At 36.0% G+C, this 22,182-nt stretch overlaps 2 protein-coding genes and 1 pseudogene across 2 annotated transcripts; 2 read left to right on the top strand and 1 right to left on the bottom strand.

Moving 5' to 3' along the window:
- The first annotated feature begins 3,426 nt into the window (after window positions 1–3,426).
- On the top strand, window positions 3,427–4,326 carry LOC132610135 (uncharacterized). Its single transcript, XM_060324420.1, has 2 exons — window positions 3,427–4,064; window positions 4,131–4,326. Exons 1-2 carry the CDS (start codon window positions 3,427–3,429, stop codon window positions 4,324–4,326), a joined length of 834 nt encoding a protein of 277 aa, XP_060180403.1.
- A 2,884-nt stretch (window positions 4,327–7,210) lies between these two features.
- LOC132610129 (basic endochitinase-like) lies at window positions 7,211–10,943 on the top strand (annotated as a pseudogene).
- A 1,617-nt stretch (window positions 10,944–12,560) lies between these two features.
- Window positions 12,561–14,425, bottom strand: LOC132632589 (delta(8)-fatty-acid desaturase-like). The gene has a single exon (XM_060348582.1). The coding sequence runs from the start codon at window positions 14,035–14,037 to the stop codon at window positions 12,718–12,720; it is 1,320 nt and encodes a 439-aa protein (XP_060204565.1). The 5' UTR covers window positions 14,038–14,425; the 3' UTR covers window positions 12,561–12,717.
- Between the last annotated feature and the right edge of the window lie 7,757 nt (window positions 14,426–22,182).

The following is a 22,182-nucleotide window of genomic DNA, read 5'->3' as shown; positions in this document are numbered from 1 at the left end:
TGTACTGTTATTTTTAAAATACGAGTTCTCAAAACATATATTGGATTTTGAAGAAGAAAGAAAACAATTTGTTTTGTAAGCCATGCTATGGATGCTATATTGTAATTACTTTGCTAATACAACGGTTACAAAAAAAAAAAAAAAAAAAAAAAAAAAAAAAAAAAAAAAAAAAAAAGAAGTCAATAAAATTAGATAAGACAAAAAAGGAAGAACATATAACAAAAAAATGTTTTACGCTTTAATGTACAATTTTTAATTTTTTGGCTAATTTTTTATTAATACTGTTATTTTAGAGTTATCTTTTTTAATTGAGTTTGCTATTATGATCAAATTCAACTGCGATTTCTAACTAAATTAATTTTTGTGTTACTGTTATTTAAGGTTATGGGTTTCAATTAGTTTACTGTTATTAACAAAAGATGCAGAGATTTGTTAAACACTTGCTCTCCATTCCACATGACACTATTAGGGGGTTTTGGATGAAAATGTTGTAGTTCAGGAGTAATAACAACACCCTGTAATTTAAGTATTAAACTAACAAAATGTGAACAGTTTAGGGAGTTTGAAGATATTAACTCTTTCCCTTATTCTGCTGATATTCCAAGCAAGTTTAGTTTCATCGCCGTCATATATAGACTCATAGTAGAGTATGTGAAGTATTAATTCATCCTGGTGTAGAGCATGTGAACAGTGACAGATTCGAGATTTCTAAGTCGTAAATACTTGGACATAAGAGTTTTGAATGAAGAGGAAAAAAGATTATAGTTATGGATGTTCACTCAATGCCTATCCAAATTTTTAACCAATTGCCTATGTAAATTTTCTAAATCTGGCGAAAGGCAGTATGTACTTCCTTGAAGAAAAGTTTTACTATGTGTGAAATATGACGCATCTCCCTATTTTCATTCTTTGTTTTCGCATTCTTCTCACATCTTTTGTTCTCGACCGATTCGATCGGTTCACAATATTCCCTTTTTTTTTTTTTTTTTTTTTTGGTTAATTCTCATATTCTCTTTCAACTTATTTTATAGAAACATATTATGGATTTTTATTTTTTATTATTTTACAAAACTTTTTTTTTTTGGTGTGTATGTAAAATAATTTAATTTAAGATTTATAATTGGCACCATAGAATTGCACAACCACCATATTGACATACCGATCTCAAGAGGAAAAAAGATTTTGATTCCCTACCAATAAATAGTGTTTCAAGAGGCTAAATTCAAGAATAGTATTTCTCTGATTGATAACAGATAGAGAGCAGCTGACAACTATGCTTATGCACCAAATGGGAGGATATGGATACTCTGGAAGGAGGAAGACATACATGTATCAATTGAAGATGTCCATGGCCAGTACATTCATTGTATTGTGCAAGATAGACATTCTACTTTTACAAGTGCTTTGACTGTAGTGTATGGAAGTAATAGTAATGAGGAAAGACAGGAAATGTGGAATGGACTGATGCACATTGGCTCTACTGTGACTATACCATGGTGTGTGTGTGGAGACTTCAACTTTCCACTCCAGTATGGTGATAGAATGGGTGGCCAACCGATTACAGATAGTGAAGTTAGAGACTTCAAACTTATGTGTGATACTGTTAACTTGACTAATATGAAGTCTATGAGCAGGTTCTTCACCTGGACCAATAGATATGTTTGGAGCAAAATCGATAGAGCTTTGTGTAACGACAAGTGGATAATACAATATGGCAATGTCACCTCTCAGTTTCTGGAGAATTATTTTTCTGATCATTCTCCTATCTATCTGGAATGTGCTATTAGTGATGACCACAGGAGGAAACCATTCAGATTTCTGAACATATTAACTGAGAGTGACAAATTATAGCTACTGCATGGGAACGTAATGTCCAGGGGACTGGTATGTTTGTACTCTGGCAGAAGCTGAAGCTTCGTAAAGATCCTTTGAAAAGGTTGAATGTAGCAAACTATGGAGGTATAAGAGGATATCTGAAGTTAGAGATCAGCTGCTACACCTACAAGCTCAAATCACCACCTACTCATATCCTATTTTACTGGAGGAGGAAAAACTGGCAAGTAGGGATCTCAACAAATGGCTCAATATACAGGAAAAAATATTGAAACAGAAGTCCAAAGCTCATTGGATAAGAGAGGGGGATGGTAATAACAAATATTTCTTCAATTGCATGAAAGCAAGAGCTAGCATTAATCACATCTCCAAGCTGAAGAAGGACAATGGTGAACTGGTACAATCATTAAAGGATATTGAAACTGAAGTGCTCAGATTCTATAAGGGCCTACTGGGATCTTACTCGAATCGTCTTCCTTCCATTGATTTACCAACTATGAGACAAGGCCCTACTTTGTCAATGACTCAACAAAGGGGCATGTGTGATGAAGTTTCTATGGAAGAGATCAAATCTGCTTTATTTGAGATAGACGATAACAAAGCTCCTGGTATTGATGGGTTCAACGCAACTTTTTTCAAAAAGGCCTGGTGTGTTATCAAAGGATATGTCTACCAAGCTATACAAGAGTTCTTCAAACAAAATAGACTATCGAGAGCAGTTAACAACACTGTGGTAACCTTAGTGCCTAAAACTGCCCAACCAGAGACTATGAGGGATTTTCGACCCATTGCCTCTTGTACTACTATTTACAAGATCATCTCAAAAATTATATCAGGCAGAATTAAAGGTGTTCTAGATGATATTGTGGGACCTAGCCAATCAGCCTTCATACCAGGGAGACTTATTACAGACAATATTATCCTAAGTCATGAATTGGTGAAAGGGTACACTAGAAAGCATATTTCTCCAAGGTGTATGATTAAAGTGGACCTCCAAAAGGCGTATGACTCTGTGGAGTGGCACTTCATAGAGCAAATACTAAGAGCACTTGGCTTCCCGGGCAAAATGGTTACTTGGATTATGACTTGTATTAGAACAATCAGTTATACATTCATGATAAATGGGGGTTTGTCTGACACTATGCAAGCGAGGAGGGGGCTAAGACAAGGGGATCCTATGTCCCCCTATGTCTTTGTTCTAATCATGGAGTACCTAAATAGATGCTTACAAAGTCTAAGGAGGAACCAGATTTTAATTATCACCCAAGGTGCCAGAAGCTCAACCTAGTCCACTTGTGTTTTGCTGACGATTTACTAATGTTTACTAGAGGAGATGTACAGTCAATATGCTTACTTCTGGATAAATTCAATATGTTTTCTCATGCTTCGGTTCTGAAAGCTAAGTTGGCTAAAAGCCAAGTCTATTTTGGTGGTGTTAAGGAGGAGGTCATGGCTGCTATTCTGGAGAAATTGGGGTTTGAGAAGGGTGAACTACCTTTCACATATTTGGGAGTACCACTCTCCACTAAAAGACTTACAATCATTTAATGTAAGCCCTTGGTGGAGAAAATCACAGCTAGAATCACATGTTGGATGGCCAGGGGCTTATCATATGCAGGGCGATTGCAACTTATCAGGGCAGTCTTGTTTGGAGTGCAAGTCTACTGGGCACAATTGTTTTTGCTACCTCAGAAAGTTATTAAACTGATAGAAGCTGCTTGTAGGAGCTACTTGTGGTCTGGGGAAGCAGTCATTACCAAAAGGGCACTAATAGCTTGGGATAAGGTGTGTCTTCCCAAGGGGGCAGGTGAACTGAATGTCGTAAAGCTCAAAGTGTGGAATCAAACAGCTATTTGCAAATTACTATGGGCTTTAAGTCAAAACAAAGAGAAGTTATGGATCACTTGGATCCACACCTACTATATCAAGAAGCTAAAGATAGAAGACATGGAAATTCCTTCCCAAGCATCTTGGATGGTGAGGAAAATCCTAAATATGAGGAAGTATTGGTTCAATGGGAATATGAGCAATCAGGTGATCCAACAAGACAAATTTCATATCTCTACAGCTTACAAGAATCTAGTAGGAGATGTTCCTAATGTTGTCTGGACGAACTTAGTTTGTAACAATTTAGCTGAACAAAAACAAGTTTTTATACTTTGGTTGGCTCTCCACGAGAAATTGCGCACTAAGAATAGACTTATCAAATGGGGAATGAAAGTGGATGAAAAGTGAGTTTTTGTTAATGCTAGACCTGAAACTGCTGAACATTTGTTCTTTGGTTGTCATATCACTAGTAAATTTTGGGTGAAAATTTTGAGCTGGTTAAAATGGAAACGGGATGCAAAGCCATGGAAGGAAGAGTGCAACTGGATTATTCAGCAGACTAGAGGCAGAGGAGCTAAAGGAATGATTCTGAAGGCTGGTTTAGCTGCTGTAATTCATACTTTGTGGATTCAAAGGAACTCAAGGGTGTTCCAAAACAAGGCTTGAAGCATGGAAGAACTATTACATAGTGTAAAAACTAGTTTATGTTTTCGAGTCAGGGATAATAATAGGTTGTTTGAGTTCATTTGTAAGTTGTAGTTTGATGGTGTTTGGAGCCTGTCTTAGGTTATTGTGTCGCACTGGAACTGTAGGATCTGAAATGAGGAGGGGCTAGTTTGGTTAGTCTGCTCCTGGTTTTGTAATGTTGCTGTGGTAATTAATAAAATGTCGTTTTAATTGCCAAAAAAATAGTGTTTCAAATGAAAATGTTGTAGTAATTGAATTATCTCCAGAGAGGAACGGGAGAAAGATGATGAATAGTTCATTAGTAAAGAGAGAAGATGAGAAAGGTGATAGATAAATTTAGCAAAAAGTTAGAAAGTAGAAACTTGAGAGAAAGGGGAGGAGGGGAAAAGAAGAAGAAGTAGCAGCGATACCCCTCCAGCCATAACTTACTCCAATCCCCTTACTAATCTCTCTTTGGCTAAGCTTGACAAAAATACTAATGTTTATCTTTTATTTTGTACACAAACCATTTAATTGCACTAATTTAATTAACACAACCAGACACAATGAAAAGAATCACTAGTAATGTTCTGAAATTAGTTGTAATTATAATTAATTAAATTCAATAAAGCCTTTAGTCGGAGGTGGATCAGTTTATAGACTAATTTCCATCTTTTCTCAGACTCATTGTTTTGAAAGATTTAGGAGGTATCACAATGAAGAAGATAACAATAAAAATAAAAATGTTAAATTTTAACTTTAACGTTACATCTAATCAACAATAAACATCCATTAAAGTAACTTTCCCGACATTCTGCCAACACAGTGCACAAAAATATCATTATACCAAGCAGGAGTTTATAAAGAAATCGATAAATTAGAACCAAACCGATAAATTTTAATTGAAAAAATAATAATTTTATGGTTTGATAATGAAGAAAAAATTCGATCATAACTGATTTAATTTGATTTTAAATATGATAAAAGTCAGACTAAGGCAAACCAACCCAACATTATATATATACATTTCTTGAAATTATTTATATCTGAAGTATTTATTATAATCTACTTTGTAAATATGTTATTAACTTTGTCATAATTTTTAATGTTTTAACATCATGTTTGGCCTTGTAATTTTATTCCAATGTCCGTAATTTAAATGAGTTAAAAAATAATCAAGTGAAGAATATAAATATATGCATGGATACAAAAAGAATCGGATAAAAAAAATTATTACCACAAAACTAATCTAAAAAAGAAAACCAGACGAAAGAATAATGAGAGCAAAAAATAGAGAAGAAGAGGGCTGATGAGTAAAGACCATGGTTGGAGAGAGAAATAACACCAAGGATCCATAGAGCAGGCCCGCACACTTTTTTTCAAGGCCTTTTTTCAAAAAGTTATCACCCTCACATGCCAAGTAATATTTGTGCCTCACCACCATAAAAAATTTCGTACTTAAGCATCCACAAGGCACCATGTAGGTCTGCCATTGCATGTGAAGTGTTTTTTGACAGCCAACACAAGTTGACTTCAACTCAAGCAAGGACTGTACTCATACTAAGCATTTCGATCAAGAGGGAGTTAGACTAAAAGGTATCGTTTGGACATGATTTGAAAATTTAAATTATGCTTTTTTGGATGATTTGAGATTTTATCCCATGATTTAAAATCATGAGATGAAATCGCATGTCCAAACGCTGATTTCAAATCTCACGTCCAAAAGCTGATTCCAAATCGCACGTCCAAACGCCTACTAAAATAATCTAAAGATACTTTTAACAGGGTATGATATTATTCACCTTAGGTCAAAGTCGATCGTTTTCTTCTGAAAGGCTTCAGATTATTAAGAGTGTCATACATCTTATAGATAAAAAAAAATTCTCTTTTCAACTATCAATATGGAACTTCATCGGTACACCCAACAATCTCCCTTCGAATTAATAAGTTTCGCATGATTCATTATCAAAATTATATGAACTTATCTAGAGATAAATAATGTGCCGCCCGCATCATCCAATAATTTATGGCCTCCAGAACCCGAAGGCTTCTCTTGGTGTGTATGTATCTCCAAGCTTGTGTAAAGGCTATAAACTGGCCAATAGACTGGCAAAGGCAGTCAGCCAGGCCCACACCGTTACTCTGTCATCTTCATACTCATCTAGCTGAACAATTGACACTCTGATTTCAGTTGTTGAGGCAAAACAAGCAAAAGATACTGTCAACATGGTGTGATAGTCGTTTTAGGCAACGCCTGCGTGATTTTTTTCAAAAATGTCTCACACCATTAGAAGTATCTTGCACATTAATATATATCTTGCTATGTCAAGTTATGTCTCGCACTTCCCCCTTGAGACATACTAATATAATTAAATAATTCAAAATATGTTCTCTCTAACAACTTAAATAATTTTTAACGAGGTTGTAATATGATTTATGATATAATTAAATAATCAAAAGTACAAATTTTTATGAGATGATCGTACAACTCACTAGAGACAAATCAGAGTATCCTGTAGCATAGAATCAAGGGAAAGCAAAAGGCAGAGTTTCACCCGGGTCATTTGCAGAAGCATTGACAATCATGGTGTCAAGGCCGGCCAAAGGGGAAGGCCTCTAAGGCCATTGCCTTAGGTCCCAAAATTTAGGAGGCCTCATTTTCTAGTAATAGTATATGCATATATATTATTTTGCTTTTGAATAATGTTGAAGACTATGCTGTAGAAATTATAAAAAAACTTTAAAAAGGAGAGAAATTTCTAGGAATAGTAATTGATATTACGTTCAGAAATTTAAATAATGAGAGCAACTCATGTAAATCGTTACCCACCTCTGGATTATTATTTTTTTTGGTTTATTTACATTTGATATTGGAGTAAATTATCCAAATTACATGAAAATCTGTACTCCTACTTCTTTTCTTCTTTGTCCAAGTAAGCTAAAAAAAAAGTTTTACTTCTCGTATTTTAAAAAAATTAGGGCCTATTTTTAAAGTTTGGGTTTAGGCCACAAAATTTGTTGAGCCACCCCTGCATGGTGTACGGAATTGCCCAACTTTTAAGTACCAAAGGTATGGAACTCTCCCCTATTTGATGATGATAATGATGCACACAATATCATTTACTCCCTCAATTTCAATTTGTATAAATTTGATTGCGCACGATGTTTAAGAAAAAAAAAATAAGATTTTAAAATTTACGATGTGAAATGATTCACATATATTTTGTATAGTTATAAATCATTGCATAAAGATAAATTGTTTTCAAATATAGATACATATCATTTTTTTTTTTGCACGGATTAATAAGAAAATATGTGCACATAAATTGAAATGGAGAGAGTATTAAAGAAGCTGCCAAATCTTGACTTTTCATGCCATCTTCAGTACTTGCCAAATTTGTCAAAATGAAAGGGATCTAAAAATATGTCTTTCTGTCCTATATAAGGGGAAACTCTATTTTTATCATCTAGCTTTATGAAGTTTTACACTTTAAAAATATGGGATCTAAAGTTGTCTATGAGTTACTATTTTCATGTCTAATTCTGTTTCTTGGATTGATGAAAGTGGAAGGTGGAATTGTAGTGTATTGGGGCCAAGATGAAAGAGAAGGTACATTGAGAGACACATGTTCATCTGTCCTTGTATGAGATTGTCAACATAGCATTTCTTTCTAAATTTGGCAATGGGACAAACTCCTCAAATAAACTTAGCAGGCCATTGCGACCCCTCATCCGGTAGCTGTCAAAAATTGGGCAACAGCATCAAGCAAAGCCAAAGCCAAGGGATTAAGGTTTGCTAGAGAGAATACACTTTTAATTATTTAATTAATGATGAATTTAATGATCATCTCAATGTTTAAATTGTTAGAGAAAGTACATATTTGATTATGTAATTACGTTATGGGTGTTTGGTATGAATGAAAATGTTTTCATAGAAAATATTTTTCTGAAATGGAAATGGTTTTCTGACTTGTTTTCTAGTATTTGGTAAGTAGAAAAAGATATTGTCCCAAGAGCATTTATAAAACTTGTTTTTCCTACTTCTACTAAGGAAGTCGTATTTTCCTAACTTTTAAGGAACTTGGGGACGGAAGTTAGGTGGGTTGGGGTGTAGGGGAAATAATCAGTATAGAATACCACTTATGAAATTTGTTTTCTCTACTTCTACTAAGGAAATCATAATTTCGTGATTTTTAAGGAACTCGTTTTCCTTGAAAAAATATTTTCTAAAATAATTTGATCAACCAAGCATAGAAACAGTGAAATGTCCTCCGTACCAAAGACATCGTATGTCTCAACGTGTCCATTCATGTGTGGGCTTGATTCTTTGTCACGGAATTAACACATGAAAACTTTTTCTTCTTTTTTTCCTTTTCTGGTGGCATTGAGATTTAAACTCGGGATTTCTTAACCTAATATCATGATTATGTATATAACCAGCTCATCTAAAAGTTTAAAATGTTGGAGAGAGCATACTTTTAACTTATTTAGTTTTTTAGTGTCTCAACAAGGTCATGCTCTCCATTGGAGGTAGTGAAGGCAGCTATACCTTAACATCAACTGATGATGCAAATCAAGTTGCTGATTACTTATGGAACCAATTTCAGGCCATGCAAATTCTCGACCACTGGGCGATGCTGTGCTAGATGGTATAGATTTCGATATTGAAAAGGGACAATCACAATAGTACGCAGCACTAGCGCGGAAATTGTCAAGTTATAGGGAACAAGGCAAAAAAGTTTAACTTGACTGCAGTACCACAATGTCCATTCCCTGACCAATGGCTAGGGAAAGCACTTTAATACAGGGCTTTTTGACTATGTTTGGGTTCAATTCTACAACAATCCTCAGTGTGAATAAAACTCTGCAGTCTTAACAATTTCAAGAACTCATGGAATCAATGGACATCTTCAGTGCCAGCTAAAAAGTAGGACTTCCAGCTTCAAAGGCAGCTGCAGGGGATGGTTATGTCCCAAAACAACAACTGATGTCACATGTTGCGCCATTTGCCAAGGGTTCTCCAAAATATGGAGGTATCATGCTACGGGATAGGTATAATGATATTAAAAGTGGATACAGTTCTGCTGTCAAAGGTGGTGTCTAAATGGAGATCCGTAAGATTACTAAGAGCCCATTCGACTTAGATGAATTGAAGTAGTACTAAAATAAAATGATAGAATTGATTTTATCAATAAGCAATTACGTATCGGGACAGAATTTTTGAATTATACCTATCAAGCTTCTTCATCTTCTTTATGCTATCTATTTGTCATGCAAATGATGAACGTGATCTTACAATAACATAGAAATATTGCTAAAGGAATGAACTACCAAAACTATTTGAGCTTCTTATGGTCGAGTGAGGTAACTATGCAACCGACAAACTGACAATTAGTGCTTAATTAGATCTGTAAACTCTTAAATATTGTTTCATCCCCTATTTTCACAATTAAATGTAATTAGTCAGTGGGTTAGATCTGGTCCTCGACATATACTAAGTATTTTTTATGTTTGTTTATGTTCATCGTAAGAACAGAGCTTCAACATTCAATATAAAAATGTACAAACATATATTTATTTTGATACCGTAAATGTGAAATGTTAAGACAAAAGCAACATAAGATAAAAGCAATATCAGAAACATGAAACTCCTTATCCCTGGTTCCGCTAACTCTAACATATTCATCACCTACTTCTATCACAAAATTTAAACAAATTATGTCAAGCAAAAGGCGTTAAAGTCCTCTCTATTGGAGGAGGGGTTGATAGCTAGTACCTTAACTCAACCGAGGATGCTCGTGAAGTTGCGCCTCTGGAACAACTTCTTAGGAGGAAAGTCCAGATCCCGCCCTCTTGGCAATGCTGTTTTGGATGGAACTGAACGGGCACCAGGATGACTTTGCTCGGTTTCTCTCTTCATACAGCAAAAGCGGTAAGAAGGTCTATTTGAGTGCAGCACCAGTGTCCTTATCCTGATGCTCGGGTAGGAAGTGCACTCAAAACAGGGCTCTTTGACTATGTTTGGGTGCAATTTTACAATAATCCTCCTTCCCAGTATAGTTCAGGGGATCTCAGAAACCTTGAAAGTGCATGGAAGCAATGGACTTCAACTCCAGCAAAGAGGATTTTCTTAGGATTGCCTGCTGCTGGTGCTGCAGCAGGAAGTACTTCATTCCTGCAGATGATTTAACTAAACAAGTTCTTCCAGCAATTAAGGGCTCTGCTAAATATGGTGGTGTGATGCTCTGCTCTAAGTACTATGATGACCAAACTGGATATAGTGCTTCCATTAAAGGTAGTGTCTGATAGATTAAAATCGATGAATCGATGTGATTATGAGTGTTGAATGCTCATAGTGTGTTTATGTATGTATGAGTCTTGAATCTTCATAGCGTATTAATGTAAAATTTCAAGTAAAGTTTTTAACCAGCATATGAACAGTCTTCTTCTATAATCCTTCTTGTTGAAGCATCTAAGTCAATGGTTAGAAAACCATTGCTGAAAAGACTCCAACTTCAAGGATCCTTAGGACAGTCAATGCTAAATACAAGTAACTGTGTGAACGTAGGATTTCGTCAGAGGTTTGGCAATCGTCAGAATACATTAATCAACCTAAATATTCGTAACTCATGATGACCAGTTAGTACTAATCGATGCACCAGTCTTAGCTTTGCTATAAATCTTGCCAAGAGATGGAATGAAGTTATGACCTCAAGCTGAAAAAGGCCAGGAGCCATCTCCCTACCCCCTCAGATTTTGCTCAGATAAACTGTTACCTATCTTTCGCACAATTTCTTGGCGGTGGGAGGGGAATTATCCTCTTGCCCTCGTGATGAGTCTGTTTTGGATGGAATTGACTTTGATATCGAAGGAGGAAAAGAATTCAATATTGGGTTGATCTTGCCAGGTATCGGTTCAGAAACAACAAGGGATGCCAGAAGGTATAAATAAGTGCCGTCTCAAAATGGCCATTTCCTAGTGCTTGGGTTGGAGTGCCTCAAAACAGGCCCTTTTACTATAAATACAGTTCCACAATAATCATCTATGTCATTACTTTTAAGAGTTCCTGTCATCCTTGAAGACACACAAGCAATTTAGACTCCACTAGCTACTGCTGACCAAATTTCTATGGACCAAACTTCCACCTGGAAGTTGCTTTACTGCAGTGTTGGTGATTAAACTTCAAAAGTACTACCAGCTAATGGGATTCTAACAGTACAGAGGTATCATGCTATGGTCCATGAATTATGATGACCCAAAGGGATTTCATTCTGCATTGAGGGCCATGTTAGAAATGTTAACTCAATTATTCCCCTTCAAATTTGATCTTAATGTTGACAGTCTATAATAGTCCCTGACTCCAAATCATTCTGTGCTAGCATATCATTAAAAGTCATTTTGGTTGTAAAAGAAACAGACACTCCTAATTAGTGTCCGACTCCAATTCGTTTTGTGCTAGCATATCACAAAGACCTTTTAGTAAGTAGTAAACTGAAACTCTCCCATGTATTACCTAGCTTGCAACTGATTAAAGAGTAAGTCATTGCTCTAGGTAGCGAAAGAGGGGTAGCAAAGGGGAAATTCGTTAGGAAAGAAAACCAGGATTCCCTTGGTCCTTCTAAGGACAACCAGCATACCTGGATTTACCGTCCATCCAGTGAAATACCTGTCATCCAGTTTAGAAACCAATGAACTAGCTGCCGGAGAAGGGGAACTTCAACTAAGAAAGAATAGAATAAGAAGAATTGCTTAACAAAGAGACACCATGGAGACAGTTTTGCGCGCATGCACTTGCATGGTTGCACAATTCAAGTACAGCCAAGGATGCAGGGCAGCAGTAGAATGATTGCTCACTGCCTAACATTTTTCATGGGGCCGGTCGCCATGGAAAAATGTATGATAATTTGCAACCAGAAAAACATATACGAAAAGAAGAAGAAATAATGAATGAAGTGTGAGATAGAATGATGGTTGAAACCAGACACAAAATTTGGTCAATCTGCTCATCAAGTTTCAGAACATTAGACCTGAATCATGATGTTATAGCCAAAAGTCTCATCTGTCAGATAATTAACCAGATCGAACATCTTGAATAACGATGACATGGAAAATCATAGAATGAGGGAGATCATTACAGATATAGCGAGATTTAAGTATACAACTGCAGAAAATATATGCCTAAATCGATAAAGTATTTTTTGCACAAAATTTATGCTGAAGCAGAGTTAAGGATATCCCTGAAATAAAATCATAAATTGTAAAGCAATCAGCCGCAAAAGCAGAACCATTTCCTCTCAGTTCCAACCAATACAGGAATTAAAATAGACATAATCCAATTGCAATGAAAACAAACAATAACTTACAAAAATCTCAAATTTTGTGCAAAAATTATTAGCCGTGAGTGTTAACAGCTTCCCATAGCAGACCCCTAGCCTGCATTGCCGCAGTCCTGAGTGTCCTTATTGTCCACCTATTGGCCTCATAGAACGACAAACTCTTGTAGGGCAAATTGTGCTTTTTGCATAGCTCCTGTACAATAGGAGAAATATTCCTCAGTTGGGACCTAGGCAACCTCGGAAACAGATGATGCTCAAGCTGGAACTGCAGTCCTCCAAAGAACCAATCCATCTGAGGAGAACAATCAATGTCAATAGTCCCAGCTGTTTGTTTCTCGAACCAATCGTTCCCTTTGGGCTGTCCAACATAGACGTCAGCAGCAAAATGGTTCAGACAGAACTGAACGTGTTGAATCCCCGTCACAGCAAAGGCTGTGAGGACAAACAACACCCTTTCTGTCCAATTAGGCAAGGCGGAAACAAGAAGCGGAAACCAAGTCCAGAAAACAAAGATCCCCAATATGTTCAAAAATCTATCAGGCACCTTTCTTTTAGAGAACAACAGCAACAACGTCTGGACAAATAGATTCACCCTAGAAACACAGACAATTGGATAGAATGTAAAGTGTTGATAGCTGACAAAGAATTTAGCCAGAGAATCGAATGTGAGCTCTCTTCCGTAGAACGTAGACTGCAACGACTTAAACAGACTCGAAGAGACCGCAAAAACCGGCAAGTGCTGAAGATCAGGGTCATAATCCAGGCTATTGCAGGCCACATGATGAGCATTATGAGTCCATTTCCACCAAGCAATACTAATCCCGGTAAGACAATTGCCCGACATAATCTGTACCATCTTATTGAAACCCTTAGTCGTCATGATCAAGTAATGACCAGAATCATGACCCAAGTAAGAAATCTGCATCCAGGACAATCCCAACAATGCCCCAGAAAGCATATGAATCAAGAAACTATTACTAAAAAGGACACCATAGAAAGTCAAGGAAAGCAAAAAAGCTATAAAACAGAATGAATAAATCACCCCATGACCTTTTTTCTCAAACAATCCTGCTTTAGCAAACTCAACACATAGTTTTCTGTAATCCCTGGATACCTCAGAAACCTTATAATCTTCCAAATAGTAACCAGTAAAGAACTGATCAAGGTGTTTCCAAGCAGTACCTGGATGGAAAGCAATGAATGCATCAGTTGCTTCTTGGCCAGCAAGATTTAAAATAGGTATATCACCACCAGGGTGTTGCTTAATCCAATCAGTCACATTATAAACTTTCCCTTGAACTGAGATCCACACATCATCCACCTTATTATGCTTCTTTAACTCATCAGCAGATATATACTTCTTAGTATCCCCCATTGTGTAACAAATAAACCCCAAACTTTGAATCTTTATTCTTTTTTACAAGTAAACAAACAACCCCAAACTATAAATCTATCAAGAAGATTGACAAATCTAATATTACTAATAATGAAACAACCCCCTTATGTATTTCATCAAACAAAAATACAAGATGGGGTGTAACAAGAAAACCCCAAAGTTTGAATTTTTTTTCTTTTTTTCACAGTAACTGTTGTGTGTAAATGTAGTAAACTAAGTAAAGATTTGAACTTGGGTACCTAAAGTCGTGTTTGGATTTTAGTTTTGATACTTAGGGAAGAAGTTTCGATGGAGATATTTTAGGAATGTGCTGAGAGAGTAACGGTTGGGTCAAAGACTCTAAAATGATGGAATATTTTGGATAAATTTGACTCGTTTTGTAAGGGGAAAAGGTTGACTCAGTTCACATATACTCCATGCATTCCGGTCAATTTATCCATACTTTACTTTAAATTCGTTCTGAAAAAGAAACAAAAAAGGTAATATCTCTTTATATTTAAAATATTTTATGATAAAATTTTATTTTATAATAAATGAAATAAGTTATGGCACACAAAAATTAACTTAAAAAAAATAACTTATTTTAAGCAATAATTCCTTAAAAAATATTACTCCCTCCGTCCCAATTGATATGAGAATGTTTGGCTGGGCATAGAGTTTAGCGTTTGGCCATAGATTTTGAAAATTATCTTCAAAAATTTGTTTGGCCATAGATTTTGGATCAGATTTTGAAAATCTGTCTTCTCAAGTTCCAACTAGTTTTTGATTTTTGGGATTTCTATTCACAAAACTTCAAATTTTTTCCAAATAAAATACAACACAACTTCAAGTTCCAAAAATCACAACTTCAAAAACTCAAATTTTCAAGTTTCAAATTTCTAACTTCAAAATCTATGCCCAAATGTGAGCTAAGAAAGAAATAAATAAATAAAGACTTTTGAATCTTGTGTAAAACAAGCCAACAAAATTTTTGCGACTAGAAATCACTTTATTAAGGGTAAAATGAAAATTTTAGAGTTAAACTGTTACTAAATATAGAAATGTATCCTTTTTTAGACTAATTAAAAAGAAGGAGTGTCATAAAGATTGAGAAGGAGGGACTTTAAAATTACGTGTCCAGTAAAACTTGCTCACATAAAATGAGAGGAATGAAATATTATGAAATTCGATATGCGTTCTAAAACTTTTTTCCGTCAATTTAGGAGTAAGGATTAAAAGGCGCCAATTGCAAAATATATTAGAAATAAGATAGCAATTAGATAAAAACGCTCTCGTCTCTCTCTTCTAAAATAACCTAACCCTAGTTTCGATCTCGTATGGCCACGGCGGCCGGTGGCTGGTGTGCCATCAACTAACACCACGAACAACACTGCACCTCAACTAAATTATATGTCAGCCTTACAACCAGCTACAACAGAGGAAACCTTAAACCCATAACATATTTGCATGGAGAACCAACGATTGCATGGACGAGGAAGGAATTTGAGGAATTGTCGCGACGCCAAAACTTAAAATATGCTGTTATTGCGAAATTCTCTCATGGCAGGCCAGATTTACATGAATTGAGAAAGTTTATGCCAATTCAATTAGGGATTAAAGGGCGTTGTGAAATTGGTTATCTAGAGGAACGACACCTTCTTATAAGACTTTCTTTGCTTGAAGATTATGCATCCTTAACATCCAGCGTGTCTGAATTGCATTATAGGGGGAGGATCTACCCTGTAAGATTTTTAATATGGGATCCATGGTTCAACCCGGAGGAGGAAACCACGATAGCAGTCGCATGGATTTCATTCCCTGGACTACCCACAAACCTTTTTGATAAAGAATCAATGTTCTCTATGGCATAAGCAGTAGGTACACCATTGGTGATCGATAAAGCAACTACTAATTGTTGACACCCAATTTTGTCCCTCATTTATTTCAATTTATTTCCTGGAGCTTCTAAATTTATTGACGAGCTAAACACTTTATTTTCACTATTATTAATTTTCACTATTCTACTATCAACATTACTAGTATTACTTTATCAACAAATTTTAAATGGTTCATCGTCGTTTCATTTTTTAGGATTTGTACTCGGTAAATTAATTTTACTTTATTAAATCCTCTACTTTCTACATATTAATTATTATTTGTCTTCACATAATATATATTGTACTATTCTAAGTTAAAAGCCCAAAGGAATTAAATTGAAGGAGAAAAGGCCATCATTTTAAATTCGGCCAGCCCAACTCAAAGTGAGCAGCCCATGTTTAATTTTATTCGGTCCAGCCCAACTCCATTACCCGACCCGACCGGCCCAATTCTCTTATTCTTTTTACCCTAATCCCTATCTTCCTCTCTCTTTCTTCAACCCACTCACCGCCGTTCTCTCCTCCCTCTCTCTCCCTACTCTCTCTCTCTCTTCTCCATTTTTAGCAAACTGCAGTGGCCCTTTAGCCGCGAACAACCTTTGTCTACCACGTTTTCATATCAAATTTGTCTTCCTTTCTGTCAAGTGCATGCGTCTGTCGATGAAAAGGAAAGGTCGACCCATCTTGCTTCAAAACACGCGGTAATATTCAAAATCAGAAAAAAGGTCTAGCCATTTTGAGTAGAGTCCGAATCAAATCACGTGAACAGGACAAGTTTGTCCAAAAGCTCCTCAAACGTTCGAATTTCAAACAAGTCTAAAGAGATTTCAAATTTTTAAGTTTCAAATCCCGCTCCAATTTCGAACCTAGAAAACCCTAACCTTTTCCTATAAATGGTCTCTAAGTTCTCAGCTGAAAAGTAGGGGTTATGGAGGATACACAAGTTTTCTGCCATCGAGTCTTAAGTTTCTTTTTATTCTAGTCTTGATTTTCTTTTAAATCAGAAAACCCTTTTGTTGAAAATATAAGATTTGGGACTGAAAATTATCATCGAAAAGATAGCCTCATTCTAAAAAAAAACAGCCACATATTACTCTATTTTCACTTTCCGATTTGAAACTTTAGTTACTTTAATCGGGTTTGGGTTCGTTCGAGTTCGAGCATTAATCCGAGACCTCGACGTCCCATTTCACTGCACCTGAAAGAGGTGATTTTATTTCCCTTTAATTCATTTTGGCATTCTACTTGCGTGATGATTATGTGTGCCGAATTACGAGTGTATCCGTGTTCGAGTTAATTGCTCTTCCTATTCAGTCAGATTAGGTGTTTAGTTATTAGTTTAGGCGTGTTATGCATATTTCAATTCTTGTTTAATCATATTTAAGTGCTGGTTGTTGGTTTAGTTTCTTGTTCGATTTAAGTTTCGTATGTTTCCGTTGTTTCATGGACAATCTAGTCCTCTTTATGTTGTTTGAGTAATATTAATATAGACATGAGTTTTAGGCATAAAGTATAGACCTTGGGCGTATTCTCAATAGTTGGGATCAAAAAGGGATTCGTCGTAAATGAGTAATCATTGTATGGGGAGATTTTCTGTAATTCATAACTTAAGCTTAACATAGAAATGAAGCTGTTTTGCAATATCAGTGCGTAGAAAATAGCAGCAACCTTCCATGTCCTTTACCTTATTTATTTTTCTGGTTTCAATCTTTGTTTGATTCTGTGATTATGTGTTGGTTTGGGCAAATTGATCTGCTCGGAACTCTTGTTTGAACGTGGTTAAGTAATAACTAGGAGAGTCTAAACGCTGTTATTACTATTTAAAGATTCAAATTTTCTTTTTTCCGAAGTAATGACTAAGTTTCAATGTTTTAAGTATAAAAGGATCTTTCTGTTGAGTTTTGTCACCAATTTAAATCAGCTAGCTAAGTCCAACAATGTTTCCTTCCCAATTTTTCTTCATTGTACTGTTTAAAGGAGTGTGATTATGGTTTGGAGTGAGTTTCCAAAGTCTTTAACCCTTATTATAAGGTTCGGGAAATGTTTTTACCTACAAAACTAATGTGTTAAATTAGCTGACTGCTGTCCTTTATTTGCTGGAAGTCCTTTATTTGCTGGAAATGGCTGATCATTTTATAAAGGTGCAAGTCTAAGGGTCTCAACTTACAACTTATTTTGGGCTGGTTCTTCCTTTCTACATTTTATTTGCTTTTCTTCTATTTTAGTTGTGTTGAAAAGAGTGTTAGAGATCTGGTTAGTCGTCAGCGACAATGTGTATTTGGTCTCTCCTGAATGTGTAGTACTATTTGTGCATCTTAAAGTTTTCGGTTCTATGTATTGTTGTTAGGATAGCTGCTGACTATGATAATTACGCCTATCACTCCCTCCCCTATTTTGGAATCAGTAAAACATAACTCAGAAGTTAGAAACATCCCCTTTTTCTTTTTAAATTAAAAAATGATTTGGTGCTTAATATTTGTTCAAATCTTTAACGAAGGGAAGGTCAACACTACTTTTTTCAAAGGTCTGCGATGGGTTACAAAGTTTGTTTTTAAAAAAAAAAAAAAAAACAATGCTGTAGCATTAAGAATTAGTTTTCTTGACCGGATTTGAGGTTCAAAAACTTACATTAGGGTCGGCCTCAAGCTCTCGTTTTGGGCTGAATGTTTTGTTTGCATATGAATATTAGTTTTTAAATTTTCCATGTCTAATGATCATGCTCTAATTCTTTTTTTTTTCCTTTTGCATGACATCCGGGATTGCGAGGAGTCTCGAATGAGACTCGACTTCGCCGCGAGATCAAACAATTGCATTGCTCCACTTGTGTCTCCTAGTTCGCTAAGTTTGGCTGAAATAAATCCGATGACGATTGGGATTGATTTCTCCATTCGAATAACTCTTTCTCCCCTTGGAAAATGACTAGTCCGAAGCAATATAGAAAGGGGAGAAAAGGAAAGGCTGTTGTGTTTTTCTTTTAGCATATCTGAGATTTGCTTAATTTAATTATATTCGTAGGTGATTGTTTTAGCTACTTTAGAATAATTCATCTAGTGGGGTTAATTGGGGCGTTATCTTATATAATAATGAAAACCTTTCTTTTAGTTCATCCCGCGAAACGTTTTAAAGTATACCTATAAAAGGGAAAACGTCAGTTGATATAATAACGGAGCGTTTTAATTCAATTTTTTTTTTACGAAGTATTTATATATATTTTTGGAAGAAAACATGCATCTTATTCCTTCACTGTATTCTTGAGAGCAAACCCGTTATTCCAATATCATCAATGTATTACTATAACGTATTTCTCACTCCCTGATCAAATCTATCAAGTTTCTTTAAAGTAGTTATTTATGTATAACTCCTTAAATTCATATAAGATGTTATGAAAATACTTTGTTTGGGAGCAAACATCGCTAAGATATATGGTTTATAAAAAATGATTTCAGTCCTTATAAAAGTAACTGTTTTCTTGTTAAAATTCAAAAAGTGCATTACGTTATTTGCAAAGATTTCTGCCTATATATCTTTTGTAAAATAGCCTTTCCTTAAATTATTTATAAAACTTTATTTTAAAGGGCATTATTATATTTCCATTTATAACCTTAGCGACACTTACAAGCTATTTTCTTAAATATTTAAAATATCATCTACATTTTTTAGCCTTAATTAACTAACACAAGTCCGGTCGGTTAACCATTGTTAATGGATCTTAGAGGATGCCTAATACCTTCCCTCTAGATTAATTGAACCCTTATCCAGAATCTTAAGTTTCGTAGACCTTAAATGGAGTTAACTTTAGAAAATGACTTTAATGAATTTTAGGTGTCCTAATTCACCATAAATAATTATATGGCGACTCCCTAACTTTAATTAACCCCGGAATTACGGGGATGTTGTAAACTATTTTGACCCCGGTTAAAATAGGGTATAACACTAATCAGACAAGACCAAGTTGTGCACGTGTAAAGGTGGAAGTAAATCTTCTAAAAGAATTGCCAAAGAGAATCCATATTAGTTGCGTGGACGAGGAGAATGGAGAAATACAAGCAAAATGGCAAAGGATCCAATATGACTATCGGCCCAAATATTGCAACCACTGTAAGCTACAAGGTCATGATATACAAGGATGTTGGGTAGTACATCCGGAATATAGGCCAAAGAAGGAGGAAACAAAGCTGGAACATCATAAAGAGCCTGAATAATCAAAGCAGAAGCAGGTTAATGAGGTTGTTAAAGATCAAAATGAAGCTAAACAAAATGGAAAAAACCATGAAAATAATAATTCTCAACCTGCCAAACCAGTGGCAGCAAAAGTGAATGGAGCATACAACTATTATGGGAGAAATTATGGGAATAACAACAAAATGGAGTGGAATGCAGTGTCTCATAAAAAGAAAAGAAATAACAACATGGAAGAGGGGCAAAAAGGAAAGGAAGCAAGGGATAACACAGAGGAAAAGAGCCAGCAAAATACAGCAGGAAGGAGGTGAGCAAAGGAAATTCTTTTGAGGCACTTACAAAGGTTGATGAGGAAAATTCTCTGGAGGTAACTAAAGAACAAGGGCAGCAACACATTTCAACCAAACCTGGGGTGGAATCATCTGCTGGTAAATCAGAGGGAGAGGCGAGCAAAGATCAAACAGTAGTGGAGTGTAGTTCTTCTAAAAAATCTGCAAACAAGGATAACACAGAGGAAGGCAGCAAATCAGAGAAAGAAGTTGTCACGACCCGACTAGGGGCCGCGACGGGTACCCGGAGAATTTACCGGGCACCGCTCTTTCTACTGCTTATTCTGCTCACTTAATACTCTTTTATACATTTTGCACACTAATTGCGAGAAAATTATATTTTATTTAAAACATACATACTTCATATACATTGGCCTATTGGCCGTCAAAATAATATACATACATAGGAAATCGTTTTATGGGACCATCTAACCCACACTGAGTATCTACGAGCCACTACTAACATAAGGAATACATAGACGGAACAAGACTCCGTCATGCCCAGAATATACATACAGGAGTGTACATCAAAAGAGAGTAATCACAAGCACCTCCGAACAAAGGAGTGCTATCTTCTAACTGACAGCTACTGATGACCTGGGCCAAGCTCTCCTTCCTGTCTACCTGCGGGCATGAACACAGCGTCCGAAGAAAGGACGTCAGTACGAATATTGTACCGAGTATGAGAGGCATACATAAAGAAGGAAAACATCAACATAAAACATATGGATCTGACAGGTAATCATAAATGCAGTATTGCATGCTATCGTACTCATACTCATCACCATAACCTGTATGCATCATATGCAAGCTGCCCGTCCGTGTCGGAACGGTGTAATCATCAATATCATTAGCCCGCGTCCAGGCCTCCCGCGTCCGGGGTACCATCTCATGCCGCCCACTAGTGGTGTCTGCCCATGCCCGAAGGTCATGGTGCATCCGTATAGCTGCCCGCCTTGGCGGTGACTGCCCGGCCAACTAGGCACGGTGTGAAATGCTCATGACATGCTCAATGTAATGCTCCTAGTAATATGCTTATCATAACATACTTATCTTATCATAATGCGTATACATGACTCACAATCAACTTTACTCTATCGGGGTGACGTGAGGTCGTGATCCCCCGATTACATTATGAAGTCATCATAGACATTATGACTCACCTTGAAAGGACTAGTACATGAGGTGAGTGCAGGCAAGAAATAACATCATCATCATTCTAGTGTCATCGTATCATATAGCTTATCTCATATGGACATTCATAGGTATAGGATTTTAACTTCTTAGGAAGTGAGAACTCATGAAGGGAATAGGAAACTACATCAAAAGATTCATGCCATTAGAAAGAAAGATTAGTCTCACATACCTTGGTCGTTTAGCTAAGATATCGCTCACTCGTTCTCCTTCAATATCGCGTCGTTACCTTCATAAGAATTCATATCAACATTAGCATACTAACTACAAGAATGTGTCGCTAATTCTAGGAGAAGTCGGACAGCGCTTCACTTGTTTATACTATTTTTCTCATGTTTTATCTTAGCTCTTAACATTCCTAACATTACTCATAATATCACAATCGACCATCGTCATTTATGTACATTTAGCAAATCCACCATTTTCCTCCAATTTCCCCATTTTTAGCCTTATGACTCGTCATTGCGTTTTCATGTGTTTAACGCTTGTTTCATGATGTAAACATCATTCATAATGTATTTGTATTCACAACACTTCAACATTCATAATTCAATCCCACTATCATT

This window comes from Lycium barbarum, chromosome 1 (genome assembly GCF_019175385.1).
Source record: "Lycium barbarum isolate Lr01 chromosome 1, ASM1917538v2, whole genome shotgun sequence".
Taxonomy (NCBI): Eukaryota; Viridiplantae; Streptophyta; class Magnoliopsida; order Solanales; family Solanaceae; genus Lycium; species Lycium barbarum.
Note: the sequence above shows the minus strand (reverse complement) of the source record. Positions and strands in the feature narration are given on the sequence as shown.

Excerpts from the sequence above, each read along its gene's own strand:
- LOC132610135 (XM_060324420.1), top strand. The coding sequence starts at position 3,427 with ATGGCCAGGGGCTTATCATATGCAGGGCGATTGCAACTTATCAGGGCA. Across the intron at positions 4,065-4,130 it reads GGAATGAAAGTGGATGAAAA|TAAATTTTGGGTGAAAATTT; the intron begins GTGAGTTTTTGT and ends TCATATCACTAG.
- LOC132632589 (XM_060348582.1), bottom strand. The coding sequence starts at position 14,037 with ATGGGGGATACTAAGAAGTATATATCTGCTGATGAGTTAAAGAAGCAT.